This window comes from Thamnophis sirtalis, unplaced genomic scaffold, assembly GCF_051295495.1.
Source record: "Thamnophis sirtalis isolate CommonGarterSnake01/CBP01778 unplaced genomic scaffold, rThaSir2_p1.2 scaffold_3, whole genome shotgun sequence".
In the NCBI taxonomy this organism is placed as follows: domain Eukaryota; kingdom Metazoa; phylum Chordata; class Lepidosauria; order Squamata; family Natricidae; genus Thamnophis; species Thamnophis sirtalis.
In genome coordinates, this window is record NW_028261383.1 from 29,428,308 (window position 1) to 29,450,182 (window position 21,875).

The following is a 21,875-nucleotide window of genomic DNA, read 5'->3' on the forward strand; positions in this document are numbered from 1 at the left end:
TGTCTCTTACATAGGTAATCTAATAGGGAACCAAGAGATGATGCTATAGCAGGAGAATACCAACCTTTCCATCTTGAGAAAGGTAACTCTCATTTAATTTCTATTACCCTGTGGTAGCTTTTAGTCCACTTCGTCCATTTCCCTCCCTGTGTTCATGTGTTTTTTCCAAGGTACCTACCATACATTTTTTGACTCATCAGGTAACCTGAATTCCTTCTGGTATCAGCAAACTGAACGTCACATTATATTTAATCAGTTGTGCTGTCAAGAATTGATACTCTCTCCACCGCTCTGCTCTCCTCTCTAACTCTCCTAGGTATTTGTTTTAAAGTCAGAATTTCTCTCCCTTTGTACTCCATAAGATCATCTCTAGTTCTTTTCTATATTTCATCTCTCAGCATCCTCTTGGTAAACCTCTTGTGCATCTCTTTTGGTAATGTTTGCCTTCTTGCATAGTTCGTATGGATTCTGAATATTTTATCTATTTCTCATTGTAATTCATGTCATTTTTTCTGCAATACTCCAGCCAGTAACTCTATCATCACCTCAACCAGGTCTTCCTCTTTCTCTTCTACAATAGTAAGCTGCCTTTTCCATCTCAAGAAAGAAAACTATCTCTTCTAATTTTCTAATAGCCTGTGGTAGCTTTTGGTCCATTTCTTCCATTTTGTTCTGTTTGCTCAGCCCTTATTTCTATTTTCTGTACCTCTGTTCATTCTTCGCTATCATTTGCTGGAAGTTCCCTATCTTTTCATCCATCTTACATATATCCCCCTTAAAACTTCCCCATTTCATTTTTGATCTCATCATGGTTTTTTGACATAACTTCCTCACTTTTGGTCATGGCTTCTTGGATCCATAGTAGCATCACTTGCATACTCTGCATGGAGCTTGACTTCTTCAGGGTTAACATGCTTTCTTTCATTTGTTGATTAGACTGGCTTGATGCCGCCAATGATGTTGCTGATGAGGATGTATATATAGTTACAAAGTTAGTAATTAATACTTAATAATTAATTATTCATAAATATTAAGAGTAAGCGCTTCCTCGGTTTCTTTTTCCTTCAGCAGTCAAATTTATAGTCCACATTAAATTTATCCACACTGTTACTATTGTAGTACTTTGGAAGTCTTTTTGAAAATTAAAGTTCATAATCCACCAAAGCCCCAAAATCCATCAAGTCACTAAGCTTTTCCCAAAGTAATATCTCGATAGATGTATAGTTTTCAAGTTCACCAAGAACATTTCTCTTCTTTTTCCACTTTTCCACATGCAGTCTTTGGGGCTTCCCCTCTACCTTCGCTATCTCCTCCAGAATTAAAGCTGCTCTGATGCTCATGTTACATATGTTATCTAATCTTAGTATATGGAATGTTATCTATTTCTCTGTTTTTCTCTTTCTTGATCTCTCTCATTTATCTAACTATGAGTGATCTTACATTATACAGCCAGAAAGACCAATCAAATACATACAACATTTGACATTAACTCTTTTTTAAAACAAAGTCAGAACATCATCCAGAAAATAATATATAACACCAGCACACCAATCTATATAGTAACAAAATCACACACCATCGTTAGTCATAGTCTTTGATTTAATATAAAACCTTATCAGAACATCTCTGGTAACTATTTATCTGGCCTGGTTTCTGAAATTTTTATTAATGTCATTGATGATTGTCATGTTTTTCAGATTATGACAATTGAAGGACATGGTTATTTCAAATAGTTTGAGTTGTTTTAACAACTTTTTACTCAATGATTATAATTAAAATTCATATGGAATGAAGAAAGCTAAGCAACAACACATAAAACATTACCTCAAACTATGTGATTTAATGCTGGATGTAAACTGAACAAAAATAAAACCCAATAAAAGGAGCCTTAGTGAGTTTTCATCATCAGATGTTCTTTGGTGTTCAGGGCAGGTCTCAGAATAATAATGTAGCATTTGGGGATAAAGATGCAGCCCAGTAAACCCAAGCTGGAGGCAAGGATGGAGAAGATCTGCACAGCCACCATATATTTCCCCTTGGTGCTCAGGTAACTGGGGATAAAGGAGATCCAAACACTGCAAAAAACCAACATGCTGAAGGTGATCAGTTTGGCTTCATTGAAGGTCCCTGGCAGCTTTCGAGCCAGAAATGCCACAAAGAAGCAAATGGCAGCCAGGAAACCCATGTAGCCAAGAGCAGAGTAGAACATGGTGACAGAGCCTTCATTGCATTGCAGCAGGATGTGTTCTCGTTGGGAATGAAAGTCAGAATCTGAGAATGGGGGAAAGATTACCAGCCACATGATACAGATGCATACTTGAACACCAGAGCAGGATAAAACAATAGAATTGGCCAGACTCTTCCCCAGCCATTTCCTCATGACACTGCCTGGCTTCGTGGCCAAAAATGCAACTACCACCATAATCGTCTTTGCCAGCAAGGAAGAGACGGCAACTGAGAAAACGAAACTGAAGGTGACTTGCCGAAGAAGGCAAGTCACTTTTTTGGGATGACCAATAAAAAGAAGGGGGGTCAAGAAAGCAAGCAAGAGGGAGATCAGAAGAATGTAGGTGAGGTCCCGGTTGTTAGCTTTGACTATGGGAGTTTCTCGGTATTTAATGAAGATCCCCAGAATAAAGGTGGTTGTTAGGGACAAAGCAATGGCAAAGAAAGCCAGGATGAATCCCAACAATTCGTTGTAGGATAAGAAGCTTATAGTTTTGGGGACACACTGATCTCGCTTCTTATTGGAATACTGGTCATCTGGACACTTTTCACAATGGGCTGCATCTGGAAAAAAAATGGTTAGCATGCATCTGTTTCTGCAACTGTAGGAACCATGAAAACCACATCAGAAATCAATTACTTCATTTTCAAGAAATAACATAATAATTCTGCCCATGGATATTCATATGACACAACATTGGTTAAAATAATCAACACTCTTTTTAAAGGCTGAAGATGAATGTGATTATCTGCTCTCAAAACGTCTTTCCTAAAACAAAGCAAGCAATTCAATAGATATCAGCAATCTTTCATTATTTATTTTAATGCTCACATCATCATACAAATTTCCTGATAGATTCCCAATATTTCAAAAGTTTGCAGATGCCTTCAAAAAATGTAATCAAATACGCACAAAAAGCAATAGAGAATTTTGATTGAATCCTGATTTTTTTGCTATTTTTGGAGTCACCTACTATACCTTCTTGCACAGAATATGATCCTTCCATACACAGAGAACAGTCATAGCAGCAAACTGGGGCTCCCTCTCTCACAAGCTTGGTGTAACCTGGGGAGCAACTTTCTGTACATCTTGAATAAGGCACCAACTAAACATAAATAGAAAGATTATTTCATAGCAATATATGACTTAGAAGGATTTACTGAAATCAACTGGTTTCCAGAAGCCCAAGAGCACATTGAGCAAAACCAGTCAAGAAGTAATGGTATGAACTTTAATTACTCTACTTGCAACAGGCAAATGAAAGGCCATTCTCTTTCTCTATCAATCTCCATTGTAGATCCCAAAACAAACTCATTGCCTTATTCTTTCTGCCAAAGGAAAGTAGCTCCATTGCAAAAGGTGTTTCTCCTTATGGCATGTATGAGAATGCTATACCATATATAGATACATATATTTTTCTCCATCTTTGCTTTCTCGGAAACCTCCAAGATCTAGCTTTCTCTAGAGTTCCTATCTTTCTCTCGAACAACTGACCATTGTATCATCATATGTTAATCAAAGGTCGTATTCAGCCGGTTTGGACTGGTTTCCCCATACCGGTAGTGGAAATCATGGTGGGGAATCACCACCCCTGCCCACATGTCCTGGCTCAATGCCATCCTATTTAGGCACATTTTTGTGGCCGGGTGCATGCGTGCAAGCAAAGTGCTAAGGTGCAAGGTCAGGTGCATGTGTGGAACGCAAGTGGACACACAAAGAGCAAATTGGTGGTAACAAAATGTGCAACCCACCACTGATGTTAAATACTTTTTAAGCTGCCCTCATTTCCCTCACCACATCCTTAATGATAACTTTCTGTCATGCAATTCAGTGGACTAAACCCGACATATTCCGGATTGTCTCCCAGACAACTGATCTTTCTTTTCCCTTGAAGACGTTTCACTTCTCATTCCAGAAGCTTCTTCAGTTCTGATTGAATGGTGGAGTATGGAAGGATTTATATTCCTTGCAGTCATCTGGTGGTTTCTGAAAGTTGTTGAGGCCACTTGGAAGTTATCTGTGCCCTCATGGTTACCTGAATAGTGCAAATGGTTGTGGAATCTTCAGCAATTGCTGATTCTATATCACATTTACAACACAGTCTTTTCAGAAGATCCAAATCTTTCCATCTTCCACCATTCAGTCAGAACTGAAGAAGCTTCTTGGATAGCAGTAGACTTATAACCGCTTCATAGGCCTTCAGGCCTCTCTAAGCGGTTTACAGAGAGTCAGCATATTGCCCCCAACAATCTGGGTCCTCATTTTACCCACCTCGGAAGGATGGAAGGCTGAGTCAACCCTGAGCCGGTGAGATTTGAACCGCTGACCTGCTGATCTAGCAGTAGCCTGCAGTGCTGCATTTAACCACTGCGCCACCTTGATGAGAATTGAAACATCTTCAAGGGAAAACAAAGTCCATGTGCCTTTTCAAAAAGCACATTTGGCACAACCATGACCTGGATGACTGAGAATCTGCATAGACATTCTGGATTTTCTCTTACTGAAAACAAGATGATTTGATGTACAATAAATAATAGCAACATATTCCAGTTTAATAATGTACATTGCGAATCCGGCAATACAATGCAGCAGGTTCCAGTGTGTGATAGATTAAAGCTTCTAAAGTAAAATTATATCTGTTAGAATATTCATGACTGGGAGAGACATGGGAACAAGGTCAGCCAAAGAATAGGCATAGCAACTAAGTCAGCCAATGGGAGCTTAAACAGATCTGCGTCTGTGCAAAGAATTGGAAACATAAATTTATGTAAGAAGTCTGGGAATGGCTTAGTAGCACTAAGCAGTCTGCTGCTATGTGAAGTAAACTATCAGTCTGTCTGGGTTTGTTTGCTGATATAAAAACTATCTGCTTGTGTTTGTCTGTAACTCTCCTGCCTTGTCTTTACTTGGAAGAACCTCCTGTTGGTGTGGAAAATTTATTCATCTAGTCTTATGTATATAAAGAAGTTAATGAATCCAGCTGAATCAATTATCTGTGTGTACTTTCTGGATTTGAATTTGTGCAACAAACTCTAACAATATCTAATACATTAATGAGGCTTTAAGTTCTCTTATTTGAAAGTTAACTGAAATAAGAATTATTTCTGAGGAGAAAAAATTCCACATATGGAGAAAAGTAGAAGAGCAAAATCCAAGCAGCTTCAACTACTTTGTTAAATACTGTTGGCCATTGGATGGTACTTTGATTGACAGAAATCTTGACTTCCAAGGAGGCTTGTCTTTCTACATTTCCAATTTTCATCCCCGCATCTGATTTGTTCAAAAGTGATGTCCACTGCATGATATCAAAGTCACCAATAGGACTTTCAAAAGAAATCTCAGCTCTGGAAATATTGTGATGTTGGAAGTTTCTCAGGAACCTATGAAGCTGCAGAGACATAGAAAAAACATGACAATTTGAACCTTTATTCAATATTTTTCTTGCTATTATTCTGGATTGGAGATACTCTGAATAATTCAATCTCTTCAAATCACTATTGCCATCTGAAACAGATTGATTCAGCATCAATGGAACCTCAAAGGAGAAGACTTACCTGCCATGGCTGTACAATCTGGGGTGATTGGTGGTACCCAGCTCGCATTCTCCTCTTACTCCATTGGGAGGAAGAGGCAGCATTGAGGACCCAGGCCACAACTTGAATTATTTGGGAAATACTGGAGGAATCCTGAGACAGGATTCTTGCAATCACATCATGGGGTGGGAATTCCCAGTTCTCTTTTTCTCTGCATTTTTTCCAAACTTTCTTAGCTAACAGAGGACTTGAATAGGAACATTGGAATGCTTCCTTTCCATACAATGTGACCATAGATGCATAAGAATTAAAGTCATAATACTGAGCCCTTCCCTTTGTCTGGAGGAGGAAGGAAAACAAAGCATATTTATTTTGGAGATCAATCGAGCGGTCAAAAATATTTACACTTAAAGCTGTCAAAGTTGTTGCAATCCACACCCTTCCCACAAGGGATGTATTAGTCATATCCATTGCTTGTATTATTATTGCTAACATTGCAAAGGCCTGAAAATCCAGTTGGCATATTATAATTTTTATTTGACTCTTGATAAGAGAAATGAACAATTTCCTTTTTTCTTGCATGTCAGTTTCTCTAGCACTTGTTGGCATATTTGTTTCTGGAACGGTTCCTGAGAGGACAATGCAAATCCCATATTTTAGAGCAAGAACTTCCAAGCGTCTTTTGAATTTTTCTCCTCTTTCATTGTCCTGAGAAAGGAGGCCAATCCACGTCCATCGGAAATGCAGGAGTAGCTGGACAATGGCTGAGTAAGGTGGTTCTTGGTTTGGGGTCAACCGATATGAAAAAGGCAAATGACGATTTTGCTCAGCCATCTGGTTGATGGCACTGTAGTTGATCTAAAGATAAAAGAGAAGGTATTGGTAGTTTGTGCCAGTTTTAATGATAAAAGTTAGATGATAAATCTAAGGGCCTTTCCCCACTGCTGAGAGAAGTTTCAAACAATAACTGTATGAATTTTGCTAGTTCCCTTGTCGTTCTGTCCTGTTGTCTTGTATGGTCCCTTTGAAACCAGGAAGCTCTGAATTATCTGTGGGGAAGGTTCATGGGTGTTCCTCATAGAGAACACCCTCCTGGTCACTTTATAACACACCCATTCACTCAATCCATTAGTCAATCGGAATAGAGCTGGGGATTCTTCTAGTCAAGCAGGAGACCTTAGACCAGCGGTATCAAACTCAAGGCCCAGATCTGGACTGCAGGGTACTTAGACCTGGCCGTGGGGCTGCCCTGAAAATAGCCCACAGTATCTCCGCCAGCAAAAAGGGAGCTGGCGCATTCTCCCCCCCCCCCCCCGAGCTCTGTATTCACTGGAAGAGGGTTGCAGGAGCTGTCCCATCTGAAAACAGAGCTTGGGAGCCCATTTTTCCTGGCAGAGCATTTAGGCTACCATAGGCACCCCCTGACACAAGTCAGGGCCACGTCCACCTTGGCCACACCTCCCCCCAAAAGTCAAACATGATCCTGATGCAGCCTTCAATGAAATCGAGTGACACCCCTGCTCTAGTCTCCAAGCAGGAGACCCAATACCATTTCAGACAAATGACTGTCCTGCTTCTTTTTGAAAACCCCCAGTGATGAAATTGTTTAATATTGGTATATTATTTCATTGTCTTCATTCATATAATTGATTTCAAATATTTCTATATAAACTCTTTAATTGGCTGAATTTCTTTCAGCCATTTGAAATGCAGAAGTTGGTTTAATAACCTCACTTTAAAGCAGACCAAGGAAGCATCTGGGTAGGTGGGTGGAGCCTCCAGCCACTGCCACTACCAGTACACCCGATCTGGGGCAAACCAGCAGAAACCCACCTCTTCTGTATCCTGCATATATGTTAAATAGTCAGGGCGACAGTATACAGCAGTGGTTCCCAAACCTTTTCAGTCCACCGCCCCCTTGGTGCTACAAACTGATCCTCAGTGTCCCCCACCCAGTGGTGGAATTCAATTTTTTTAGTACTGGTTCTGTGGGCGTGGCTTTGAGGGTGTGGCAGGGGGGGTCATGTGACTGGGCGGTTTGCAGGACGAAAGGAAGATAGTAATAGTAAAATTCAAAACTGTAACCATTAATTGCACATTTATTCAAAATCCAATTTAAAAACCTTTTTAGTTAATGTTATTTCAACAAAATTGTTGAACATGATCCAGTAATACCAGGTTTTCAAAGTCTAATAGTCATTTATCATGAACCTTAGTAACTAGTAACTTAGTAAATTCAGTAAAATTTAGTAACTACTTCACTGTTCAGTAAATTCTTAATGTGATGGATGGGCTTGATGAAGTGATACCAGAAAAAAATGTCTTTTCAAAGGAAGTGGCAATGAGCTATTTCCCAAACTGTAGGCCAAACTCCAGGATGTGGGACCAAGAGGATCCCCGTTTTTAAAAACCTTGTTACAGGCAGAGGAAGAGCTCAAGACACTGATCCTCTCTTTGTCTGCACAAGCTACAGTGAGAACTTGTGGTATCCAAAACTAGAACCCCTGATTTCTAGATTTAAACCTTAAATATTGAAATGGCCCATTTCTTCCTGACTTCCAATGAAACCATTCCATTTACTGTCACGCAAATCTCCCTTGTGGGTACAATGGATTCCTCCTCCCCCATGTATTTCCCACCTGCCTTCTCAGCTTTCCTGCTGTATTTGTGATTGGCAGGCCGCTCTTCTCTCTGGGGCCAGGGAGCAGCCTGAGCAACGGTGGCAGGAAGGGCAGCGGGAGAAAAATCTGGGCCAGAGGTTTTGGGGGAGGTGGGGCGGAGGGAGGGAAGACATGGTTTTGGAGGAGAATAAAGCTCTGTCGTCATGCAGGAAGGCCCCTGCCATTGCATCACAAGGTCTCCCTGCAGCCCCCTTTGCATGCTTGCCTTTCCTTAAAACCTGCTCTGCCTCACCTTTGGCCTGCTCCGCGCTTAATGAAACTGGCGGGGCCTGGGCTGAAGCAGCTGGGGGGCGCTGCAGGCTTGACATGTGGTGGGCCAAGGTGGGTGAGTGGGAGAGAAACAGAGGGTCTAATGTCAGGATGGGCAGCATCCTCATTCTGCGCTGCCAGCTGGTCCAGCACAGACCAGCAGAGAATGAGAGGCTCTCTCTCTCTCCTCTCTCTCTCTCTCTCTCTCTCTCTCTCTCTCTCTCTCTCTCTCTCTCTCTCTCTCTCTCTCTCTCTCTCTCTCTCTCTCTCTCTCTCTCTCTCTCTCTCTCTCTCTCTCTCTCTCTCTCTCTCTCTCTCTCTCTCTCTCTCTCTCTCTCTCTCTCTCTCTCTCTCTCTCTCTCTTCCTTCTGGGCTTAGGAACACACCTCCCACTTCCGGGCTGCAAAGTAGACAGGAGGCCGATACGCTCGGGCTTTGGTGCCTCAACTCGCTGAAGGAAGCTCGGCTCCTATGACGATCCTGGATCACTTTTTTCAATCCAGGTTTTTAAAAAATAAATAAATCAGGGAGGAGGGGCACAAAACGGAATAGCCAGGGAAAGCCTTTGCTTTGTGTGTAAGGATTTTGAGAGGAGCTCCCAAGCAGGGAGGAGCCTTTGGAAAGAAACGAATTGGCTTCTCTGCTTTGCTTTTAAATGCACCCATAGGTGTGTGTATCTCTGTTTTCTTCCCTATCGCTGGTATGAGGCTCTCGCTCGAGGCTGGATGGCCTTTCTGGGGCTTGTTATTTACACACAACACACTATATCCCCTTCTATAGCCCTGTCATTCCAAGTAGAGTCTTGAGCCCTGTGAGGGGCCCACCTCCAGCACTCCTCTGCCAACTTCCTTGTCTCTTAGCGCCCCTCTAAGTCATCCCACTGCCCCCCAGGGGGCAGTACCACCCACTTTGGGAACCACTGGTAAACAGCCTTGCCAAACTCTTTTAATAATTCCGAACCAATCAGTGGTTCCGGGTCCAGTTCTCACTGTTGCAAGAAGCACCTGCATATAGGTTTCTAGAGAGACAAATAAGATGGTCTGTTACTCCCATTTCTTTAAGAACTTGCCACAGTTTGTTGTGATACACACAATGAAAGACTTTAGCATAGTCAAAGAAGCAGAAGTAGATGTTTTTCTGGAACTCCCAAGCTTTCTCTCTGATCCAGCGTATATTGGCAATTTGATCTCTAGTTCCTCTGCCACTCTGAAATCCTGCCGACACTTCTAGAAGTTCTTGGTCCACATACTGCTGTAGTCTCACTTGTAGGATTGTAAGCATAACTTTCCTAGCATGTGAAATGAGTGCAATGGTGCAGTAGTTTGAACATTCTTTGGTGTTCCCCTTCTTTGGAATTGGAATGTAAACTGACCATTTCCAATCCTATGGCCACTGTTGAGTTTTCCAAATTTGCTGGCAGAATGAGTGTAGCACTTTTACTGCATCATCTTTTAAGATTTTGAATAGCTCAGCTGCAATACTATCAGCTCCACTAGCTTTGTTGTTGCTCAGACTTCCTAAGATCCTTTTGTCTTCACATTCCAGAATGTCTGGCTCGAGGTCAGTGATCATCCTATTGTGGCTATCAGGGATGTTAAGCTCATTTTTCTTTGGTTCTTCTGTATAATTTTGCCTCCACTTCTTAACCTCTTCTGCTTCTGTTAGGTCCCTGCCATTTTGGTCCTTTATCATGCACATCTTTGTATGAAACATTCCATTCATATTTTTGATCCTTCCTATTCTATTGTTTTTTTTTTCTATTTCTTTCCTGTTCACTTTAAAATGCATTGTTATCACTTCTAGCTATTCTCTGGAATTCTGCATTCAATTGGGTATATCTTCCTCTTTCTGCCTTTCACTTCCCTTCTTTCCTCAGCTATTTGTAAAGCTTCCTCAGACAGCCATTTTGCTTTCCTGCATTTCTTTTTCTATGGCATGGTTTTAGTTGCTACCTCTTGAGTTTTCCAAATTTGCTGGCAAATTGAGTGTAGCACTTTTATTGCATCATCTTTTAGGATTTTGAATATCTCAGGTGGAATACTATCACCTCCACTAGCTTTGTTGTTGCTCAGACTTCCTAAGACCCATTTGACTTTGCAATCCAGAATGTCCGGCTTTTTTTTTTATAATTTCATTTTCTTACATAGACAACACATACCCACAACAATGAACAAAAAAACAAAAAGCAAAACAGAAAAACATCCATCATCACATATAGCATGTCGTTTGGTTACAAGTGTTTTAACATTTATCATTCTTATACATTTATTATTTCATTTAATAGGTTATAATATACAGTTTGGGTTGCTTTGCTTACCATTCCTTCCTCCTGTTATAACACCACTTTATTTTCCCTTTCTTTTCTCCCTTCCTCCCTTCTCTACTTTCTTCCTTCCTGCTCTCCTTTCCCTTCCTTCTTCCTGTACCTTTCTCCTACTCCTGCTCTTCCTCATCCTCTTCCTACCCTTTCTCCTCCTCTTTCTCTCCTTTCCATCCTCCTCTCCTTACCTCTTTCTTTTCACCCTCTCTCCCTTCTCTACTTTCTTCCATCCTCCTCTCCTTCCCCTTCCTTCTTCCCTTACCTCTCCTTTGCTCCTTCTCTATTGTATATATACTTATATATTTGATAAAAAAACACAAAAAACCACAACATACATATGTTATAAAAAGTATATCAGCTGGTTATAAAAAGTTTTTGTGTATCTCTTCCATTAACTCATATTAATTCAAATGTCTTAACTCAAATATTTACTATATTAACATCATCATACCTCCACTTTTAGTTTACTACAGTTATTTAAACATCCTTCATCCTTAACTATACCAAAAATTCAATCCATAACCACATGCTGGCATTTCCATTACTTATTTATAAAATCCTCCATTAACATCAAGTCCTCATATCCTGTTTTAGCTAAACATCCATAATATTTAATACCAAAGATTTCTACTCCTCCATGTATAGAATTTATTATCATTCATCTATAGGATATAGATCCTATATCATAGCATTTTCCCCCTATTAGTTAAGATTTAACTGTACATAGAGTTTTATTTTATTTTTTATAATAATTATTATTGTTATTAATAATCTTTATATATAGTCCAAAGATATTTCAAACCTTCCCTTCTCATATCCAATTATTACTTATCATATCAACTAACATTGTATACATTATTATCATAATAATCAATTTTTATTCAACTATACCTAATGCAAATGGATTTAACTAAGTTTAGCTAATTTTGAATTATACTCTTCCATCTACAAACCTGTATCTCTCCAATAACAGAACAGTCTTATATCTATTGCCATTTGTGGGTCCAATTCTCCAAACATCTTTATGAGCAAGTCCATATGAAGAAATCTTTGCACCTGTTTGTCTGTAGTGCCTCTCATATAATGTTGCCGCCCTCTTTTTATTTCCTTTATCAGTTTGTCTTTAATTCTCAGTAGTGGTATCAAATGTTTTGCAGATGGTATTTCATAAACTATGAATTCTTTAATGCTTCCTACTCCTCCTGTGCCCTGTCTTTTGAAGTAAATTTTCTGTCCGTTTACTCCCTCTTCAAACATTCCATTCTTTCCTCCCTTAGAAGTAAACCAATCGTCACGAATATCAACAAGTTCAGATTCTTTATCTCCGACATTCTTATTTTGTATTTGAAAAACATTCTCAGTTTTTTCCTCATACTTTGTTGCCAAAAATACCAAATAATCCAATTTTCTCTGAATTCTATCTTGTGTGGCAGACAGTGTCTGTACTGCTGAAAAAACCACTCTTGGGTTGTTGGAAAAGAGTGTTTGATATGACCATCGTATTTTCTTGACAAAATTCTACCAGCCTGTAACCTGCTTCATTTTGTACTCCAAAGCCAAAATTGCCTGTTTTTCCAGTTAAGTTTTGCCTTCCTACATTAGCATTCCAATCCCACATGATGTCATTTTTTGGTGTTAATTCTATAAGGTACTATAGGCCTTCATAGAACTGGTCAACTTCATCCTCTTCAGCACCAGTGGTTTGGGCATAGACTTGGACTGCTGTGATGTTGAATGGTTTGCCTTGGGTTCAAATTGAGATCATTCTGTCATTTAGGGGATTGTATCCTATTTCTGCTTTTCCTAATCTTTTATTGACTATGAAGGCTACTCCATTTCTTCTGAGAGATTCTTGCCTATGGTAGTATTCCTGATGGTCATCTGAATTAAATTCATCCATTCATGTCCAGTTTAGCTCACTCATGATGTTTACTCTTGTCATCTCTTGTTGGACCACATGCAGGTTGCCTTGATTCATGGATCTTATATTTCAGCTAACTATGGAGTATCGATTTTTACAGCATCAGACTTTCCTTTCACCACCAGATACATCCACAGCTGAGCATCCTTTCAGCTTTGACACAGCTGCTTCACTCTTTCTGGCACTACTAGGACTAGCCCTCTGCTCTTCCCCAGTAGCATATTGGACACCTTCAAACCTGAGGGGCTCATATTCCAGAGTCATATCTTTTTGCCTTTTTGTATGGTCCATGAGGTTTTCATGGCAAAGATAGTGGAGTGGGTTGTCATTTCCTTCTCCAGTGGATCACATTTTGTCTGACCTCTCTGCTATGACCTGCCTGTCTTGCACGGCATAGTTCATAGCTTCATTGAGCTATGCAAGCCCCTTCACCATGACAAGGCAGTAATGCATGAAGGGAACATATGTATATGCACACATATATACAATACATATATGTGTTTGTGTGTGTGAACATACACTGGTGAGCTGCAATCTGTTTATCAACTGGTTATGTGAGTGTGTGCTTTGCGTGCATGTGCAGCATTCAAAATATACCAATTTCAAACTTTACAGCCTAACTTCTAGGGAAACCCCAATAAAGAAAATAGCTGAGGCACAGAAATCCACTGTGCCGCGTGAATCAGCTGAGCTGAAAAATACAGAAATTTAGGACAGGATAGGGCGGGGACAGGTGGGAGAGGCGAACTGATTTCAGGAACTACATAACTACATATGTATGCACAAACACATACACACACACACACATTTCACATACTTTGTGAATTAAAAATTCTTTCAGCTCTTCTAATATTTACTCTCTGACTTTCAAACTATTTGGAGAAATATGTACAGGTGCTGCCTTCTAGGCAAATCTGAACAAATCTGAGCAATTTACAACTTGGAATTAATTCCATTTGCCTTTATACCTGTGGAATTTTATAGATGCTCATGACATTAGATATATGATCAAAGAGTTCGGAATCCATCTCTTCAAGAACTGCCAGCAGGTTCTTTTGTCTTCCACAACTGTAGTTTGGGACGTTCTCCTGTCCTGTAGACAGCACATCCAGCATGGCCTCATATGTCATTCTTGCACTGAAAAAGTTCTCATAGATGTTGTAGCCCAGGGTGATGTTGGGTAAGAGCCAAGAATTCCGGTTGATTTCATGAACAGCCAACAAGAAGGGCAGAATATGGTAGAAGTTATTGTCACTGCAACATAAGAAATTTCATCATCTTTTTTTGCTCTATATCAACAATTTATGTAATCAACTTAAAAGCAATTGTGTTCTTTTTGCCAATAATATAAAATTATTCAATTCTACAGATAATTCTCTTGCTTTTTGCAAGGCGATTTCGACTATGTGTCTGAATGGTCATCTGTTTGGCAACTTCAAATTTTCATTAATAAATGCTCTGTCTTTATTAGTAAACGTAATCAGAATGTCAAGTATAAGCTAGGTGGAATTGATCTAGTACATTATGCTCACTAGGTGTACTTACCGCTGACTATTTATGCTCCAAAGCTTACTATAACAGCTTTGCTAAAAAAGCATTTAGAGTTGTAAACTTAATTTTGCAAAGCTTTTTTCCTGGAAACATTGTGCTGCTAATTAGAGCTTATAAAACTTATGCTAGATCAATTTTAGAGTATTGTTCAACTGTTTGGAATCCCCACCATATGTCTCACATTAGAACAATCGAGTGGGTTCAGAAGTACTTTGCGAGAAAAGTCTTGCACACTTCTGTACACAATTGAATTCCTTATGCTACTAAGCTTGAAATTCTCACTTTGAATAATTTAGAACTGTGTCAGTTTGTGGTATATAAAGGAACTTTTACAAAATCATCATGTTCCCCAGAAGCCTTTCCTCTAAAGCAAATCGGAATGAGCAATAATGAATTTGCCTTTCTCAAAGTGAGGAATAGGACAAATGAAAACCTTCCTAGAGAAGAAATTGGAGCATGTAAACTCAATCACTAGAATCCTGGATGTGCTAACAATTACCTTTTCAGTTGGTGGGTTGGAGGCTTGGAGAATGAAAATTGGTACAATCGAGCTCCAATTCCTGACATTATTCCAGTAATCCAGTAGTCTCCTGGCTTGTAGTAATGGAACCATTCCTTTTCTTCTATTATCACCTTAAATGGGCATTTCACCAGCATACTGGCACAGGGTATTTGAGACAGAAGCTGAAGCAGAAAGAGCTGTATATGCAGCAGCAGCAACATTTGACATGCAGTATACTGCAGGAGATCGTTCCTATAGTTCTTACTTCAGCACAGAGTTAAATCTCAGAGACTACAATTAAAGCGAAGAAGGTCCAGTTTGCTCCCAGATTTGTTTTATCTGTAATTTCAGATTGCTACAGTATTTTCCCAGCTTTACCCCAACCTCTCTTCTCATGACTGAAGGAGGTTGTTACAAATCAGCATATCAGATGTTGTCTATCCCATTTGTTGTCACATTGATTGGCAACTAATTGTGGTGTGGAAATTCCAAAGGAGAATAAATAATCATGCTTGTAAAAATTAGAAGGGGAATTGGGAATGAACATTGCCACAAAAGTGTGCAGTTGGAGAAAAGAGTTTTGTTTGACTCAGGAGAATAATCCTAATTTGAGAATCAAGAAAGGATCGATTCGTGGAAGTTTGATTTTTTTTTTAGTCTGAAAACTTATTTTTGAGATTCTAAAGCTTAAAATGTGGAAAACCAGTTCAATATTCTTGAACTAGGCAATGGGCCATTATAGTTCCTTCTTATTCTGTCTGATGTGAATGAGGCCATCTTACTCAATGGTTAGATCAGAGGTGGTATTCAGCTGGTTCAGATCTGTTTAGGTAAACCATTAATGGTGACCTGTGGATGGGCCAGCCCCGCCCACACAGCCTGGCTCTATGCCATCCTATTTAGCCATATTTTCTGATGTGGATGAGGTCATTGTTCTCAATGGTTAGATGTGAGGTGGTATTCAGCCGGTTGAGACTGGTTCAGGCAAACCATTACTGGTAACCTGCCCACACACCCCAGTTCTATGCCATCCTATTAAGCCATGTTTTTTTAAGCCATGTGCGTGAGCAAAGCGCAAGCGTGGAAATTCGCAGACATGCGTGGAAGGCATAGATGCTCACAAAGCAGGCATTTGCATGCTGGGAGAACTGGTGGGAAACTTATGTGACACCCATCTCTAGGTTAGATACTCCAGAATGGATAACTCCAGATCATGATATATTGAACAACCTATTGGAGACCCCTCTTAAATGTCTTTCAAAATGCAGAAGACTATCAGTTTTCATGACTACAAAAGTCATGGGGAATTAAACTGAAAAATAGCTTGTTACTGACTTCTTCATGAAGTGGTGATATTTGCTGTCTCTTACATAGGTGATCTAATAGGGAACCATGAGATGATGCTATAGCAGGAGAATACCAACTTTTCCATCTCGAGAGAGGTCACTCTCTTCTAATTTTTTATTAGCCTATGGTAGCTTTTGGTCCACTTCGTCCATTTCCCTCCCTGTGTTCATGTGTTTTTTCCAAGGTACCCACCATACTTTTTTATTGTCTCATCAGGTAAACAGAATTCCTTCTGGTATCAGCCAACTGAACGTCACATTATATTTAATCAGTTGTGCTGTGTCTCCACAGCTCTCCTCGCCTCTCTAACTCTCCTAGGTATTTGTTTTAAAATCAGAATTTCTCTCCCTTTGTACTCCATAAGCTCATCTCTAGTTCTTTTCTATAATTCATATCTTCTTGGTAAACCTCACGTGCACCTCTTTTGGTAATGTTTGCCTTCTTGCATAGTTCATATGGATTCTGAATATTTTATCTATTTCTCATTGTATATCATGCAATACTCCAGCCAACAGCTCTATCATCACCATAACCAGATCTTCCTTTTTCTCTTCCACAATAGTAAGCTGCCCTTTCCATCTCAAGAAAGATAACTGTCTCTTCTAATTTTCTAATAACCTGTGGTAGCTTTTGGCCCATTTTGTTCTCTGTTTGCTTAGCCCTTATTTCTATTTTCTGTACCTCTGTTCATTCTTTGCTATCATTTGCATCTTTTCATCCATCTTACGTATATCCCCCTTCATCTTCCCCATTTCATTTTTGATCTCATCATGGTTTTTTGATATAACTTCCTCACTTTTGGTCATGGCTTCTTGGATCCATAGTAGCATCACTTGCATACTCCGCATGGAGCTTGACTTCTTCAGGCATAACATGCTTTCTCTCATTTGTTGATTAGACTGGCTTGATGCTGCTGCTGATGTCGCTGATGAGGATGTATATATAGTTACAAAGTTAGTAATTAATACTTAATAATTAATAATTCATAAATATTAAGAGTAAGCGCTTCCTCAGTTTCTTTTTCCTTCAGTAGTCAAATTTATAGTCCACATTAAATTTATCCACACTGTTACTATTGTAGTACTTTGGAAGTCTTTTTGAAAATTAAAGTTCATAATCCACCAAAGCCCCAAAATCCATCAAGTCACTAACCTTTTCCCAAAATAATATCTCGACAGATGTATAGTTTCCAAGTTCACCAAGAACATTTCTCTTCTTTTTCCACTTTTCCACATGCAGCCTTTGGGGCTTCCCCTCTACCTTTGCTATCTCCTCCAGAATTAAAGCTGTTCTAATGCTCATGTTTCATATTTTACCTATTCTTAGTATATGGAATGTTATTTGATGTACTATAAATAATAGAAACATATTCCAGTTTAATAATGTACATTGCAAATCCTTCAATACAATGCAGCAGGTTCCAGTGTGTGATAGATTATTGTAAAACGTCTAAAGTAAAATGATATCTGTTAAAATATTCATGACTGGGAGAGACATGGGAACAAGGTCAACCAATGAATAGGCATAGCAACTAAGTCAGCCAATGGAAGCTTAAATAGATCTGAGTCTGTGCAAAGAATTGGAAACAGAAATTTAAGCAAGAAGTCAGGGAATGGCTTAGCACTGTTAAGCAGTCTGGTGCTCTGTGAAGTAAACTATCAGTCTGTCTGGGCCTGTTTGCTGATATAAAAACTATCTGCTTGTGTTTGCCTTTAACTCTCCTGCCTTGTGTTTACTTGGAAAAACCACCTGTTGGTCTTGTACATTTATTCAACTATTCTTATTTATATAAAGAAGTTAATGAATCCAGCTGAATCAAGTTATTTGTGTGTGCTTTAGATAAATAGATAATGTGAGAGATAAATAGAAGAGCAAAATCCAAGCACCCTCAACTACATTGTTAAATAATGTTGGCCATTGGATGGTGCTTTGATTGACAGAAATCTTCACTTCCAAGGAGGCTTGTCTTTCTACATTCCCAATTTTCACCCCCGCATCTGATTTGTTCAAAAGTGATGTCCACTGCATGATATCAAAGTCACCAACAGGAACTCCATTTTCTTCCAAAGAAATCCCATCTCTGGAAAGGTTGTGATGTTGAAAGTTTCTCAGGAACCTATGAAGCTGCAGAAATATAGAAAACAACATGACAATTTGAGACTTTATTTAATGTTTTTCTTGCTATTATTCTGGAATGGAGGTTCTCTGAATAATTCAACCTCTTCAAATCACCAGTACCCTGGGAAAAAGATTGATTCAGCATTTCATGAGAAGTTTCTTTCCATCATTCCCAGGAATTTAAAGCTCTTTTTCAAAAAATTCTCTCATGTGGTCAAGGTCGCCCAAGGTATTAAGGGTTGTTAACCTAATTTTGTGAAGCTTCTTCTCCCGTAACTTGGTACTGCAAACTAGAGCATACAAAACATTTGCTAGACCAATTCTCAAATACAGCTAATCTGCCTGGAATCCACTCTGTATATCAGACATTAATATGGTTGAGTGTGTCCAGAGGTATTTCATGAGAAGAGTTCTCCACTCCTCTACTCATAATAGAATCCCTAGAGTAGCTTGAAATTTTGGCCTTGGGAAATCTGGAACCGCACCACCTGTGGTCTGAGCTAAGCATAGTACACAAAATTGTCAGCTACAACATCTTACCTGTCAACGACTTCCTCAGCTTGAATCTGAATAATACACAGAGAAGCAATCGATATAAACTCAAGGTAAACAGCTCCAAACTCAATTGCAGAAACTACAACTTCAGCAACAGAGTGGTCTTCGTTGTTATATCCTCAAACCTTCACAGCTTCCACCTTAAACTGTCTAATGTGGACCTCACCCCATTCCAAAAATTGTCCATAAGGTTTGCGTGGATAAGCGCACCAGCGTGTCTACCATCCCTCTCCTATTGTCCCCATTTATTTGTATTCATTTCTTTCATTCATATCCATGTTCAGATCTATATCTGCTACCTTGTACAGGTTTGACAATAAAAAAAGAATGAATGAATAAATAAATAATAAATAATAAATAAAACACTCTTGAAAACATGGAATAGATAACACCACCATCAGGTGCCTTTGTAACTGGCTGACAAATTATATTCAACTTATTCAACTTATCATATTCAAATTATATAGACCTCTGGGGAACCTCATCCACATGGAGGGAAGTAAGCTAAGGGGTAAAACAAGCTTCAATTTTAGGCCCAGCACTCTTCAATATCTTCAAAAAAGATCTAGGCGAGAGAATTGAAGGGGAAGTCATCAAATTTGCAGGTGGCATAAAGCTGGCAGGAATAGACAACACTCCAGAAGACAAGCTCAAGATTCAAAAAGAATGATATAAAAATAACATATTGAAATATTGAATAATTAAATAATGGAAGATTATAACTTAACATAAATATGTGTATTATTATTAGAACTATATAAGTTTTTCAAATTTTAACAAATATGATTATCAATGTTCTATTGATAGTAAAAGTAGCGATACGCAGAACATGATGCTTGGCATAAAAATATCGTACTGAAATATTGAATAATTAAATATGGAAGTAATATGTCCATAGGAAACAGGACTCTGAGGCAAGCATGTTCCTCAAATATCAGTTTTATTGGACATATCATATAAGCATATAGGCTGGTGAAAATTGATTCTAAATGTTCCCATAGTTTTCACCTAATTAAAAGTAAATGTTTTCCTCTCTTTTCCAAACAATCAGTCACATGGTCCAATCAAGGTGTCATCTGGTTGCCTGGTAACTAGGCCCATCCTCCCTCCAGCCATCGGTGGGAATGTCCTTGGTTCCCAGCAGAAGATATTTTGTTTTGGCTACAAACCCCCACCTATATCCACCCCCACCCCTGCTTATCTCTCGACTCCAGTGTGGCAACACTGAACCTTCAAAATGGCTTCAGTCAGGTCAGCTTCAGGGCTGACCCTCACTCTCAAATACCATAAATTTAGCAACTGCTCTATGGAATATCTCACCCCTTTCTACATCTAATTTAATATTGTTGAATTGGAAGGGGAGAGTCAATTGAACCTCAAAGGAGAAGACTTACCTGCCATGGCTGCACAATCTGGAGTGATTGATGGTATCCAGCTCGCATTCTCCTCTTGCTCCATTGAGAGGAAGAGGCAGCATTGAGGACCCAGGCCACAACTTGAATTATTTGGGAAATACTGGAGGAATCCTGAGACAGGATTCTTGCAATCACATCATGGGGTGGAAGTTCCCAGTTCTCTTTTTCTCTGCATTTTTTCCAAACTATCTTAGATAACAGAGGACTCGAATAGGAACATTGGAATGCTTCCTTTCCATACGATGTGACCATAGATGCATAAGAGTTAAAGTCATAATACTGAGCCCTTCTCTTTTTCTGGATGAGGAAGGAAAACAAAGCATGTTTATTTTGGAGATCAACTGTGAGCTCAAAAAAACTTACACTTAAAGCTGTCAAAGTTGTTGCAATCCACACCCTTCCCACAATGGATGTATTAGTCTTATCAAATGTTTGTATTATTATGGTTAATATTCCAAAGGCCTGAAAATCCAGTGGGCATACTATAATTTTTATTTGACTCTTGATAAGAGAAATGAATATTTTCCTTTTTTCTTGCATGACAGTTTCTCCAGCACTTGTCGGCATATTTGCTATTGGGACGACTCCTGAGAGGACAATGCAAATCCCATTTTTTAGAGCGAGAACTTCCAAGCGGCTTTTGAATTTTTCTCCTTTTGCATTGTCCTGAGAAAGGAGGCCAATCCACGTCCATCGGAAATGCAGGAGAAGTTGGACAATGGCTGAGTAAGGAGGTTCTTGGTTTGGGGTCAACCGATATGAAAAAGGCAAATGATGATTTTGCTGAGCCATCTGGTTGAGGATACTGTAGTTGATCTAAAGATAAAAGAGAAGGCATTGGTAGTTTGTGCCAGTTTTAATGATAAAAGTCAGATGGTAAATGTAATGGCCTTTCCCCATGCTGAGAGAAGAATCAAACAATATCTGCATGAATTTTGCTAGTTCCCTTGACATTCTGTCCTGTTGTCTTGTATGCTCCCTTTGAACCCAGGGAGCTCTGAATTATCTGTCAGGAAGGTTCATGGATGTTTCTCATAGAGCACAACCTCCTGGTCACATTATAACTCACCTATTCGCCCAGTACATTAGACAATCAGAATAGGACTGGGAAGTCTTCTAGTCAAGCAGAAGACCCTAATCCAAGGGTATCAACGGCTTTCAGGGTACTTAGATCTGGCCCGCAGGGCCATCCTGGAAACAGCAAAAGACTGGCCCATTGTGCCTCTGCCAGGGAAAAGAGAGCTAGAGCATGCCCCCTCAACCTCCGTTTTGGCTGGCAAAGGGTTGCAGGAGGCCATCTCAGCTGAAAACGGAGCTCCAGAGCCTGGTTTTGCTGGCAGAGCATTTGGGCTACCACAGGTGCCCCCTGACACAAGTGATGATATTCTGGCCACACCCACCTTGGCCTCACCTCCCCCCAATGTCAAACACAACCCTGATGCAGCCCTCAATATAA

General features: G+C 39.5%; 1 protein-coding gene across 1 annotated transcript in view; it reads right to left on the bottom strand.

Moving 5' to 3' along the window:
• Positions 1–1,888: 1,888 nt before the first annotated feature.
• Positions 1,889–21,875, bottom strand: part of LOC148047765 (uncharacterized) — a 32,630-nt gene continuing 12,643 nt past the window's right edge. Inside the window, exons 3-12 of the mRNA XM_087708142.1 lie at positions 20,399–21,235; positions 18,218–18,455; positions 17,013–17,256; positions 14,982–15,140; positions 13,900–14,185; positions 6,430–6,618; positions 5,429–5,615; positions 4,263–4,306; positions 3,206–3,332; positions 1,889–2,790 (exon numbers count right to left, since the gene is read on the bottom strand). Of these exons, the coding sequence (XP_087564268.1) occupies positions 1,889–2,790; positions 3,206–3,332; positions 4,263–4,306; positions 5,429–5,615; positions 6,430–6,618; positions 13,900–14,185; positions 14,982–15,140; positions 17,013–17,256; positions 18,218–18,455; positions 20,399–21,235 (3,213 nt within the window). The remainder of the gene's footprint in view (positions 2,791–3,205; positions 3,333–4,262; positions 4,307–5,428; positions 5,616–6,429; positions 6,619–13,899; positions 14,186–14,981; positions 15,141–17,012; positions 17,257–18,217; positions 18,456–20,398; positions 21,236–21,875) is intronic.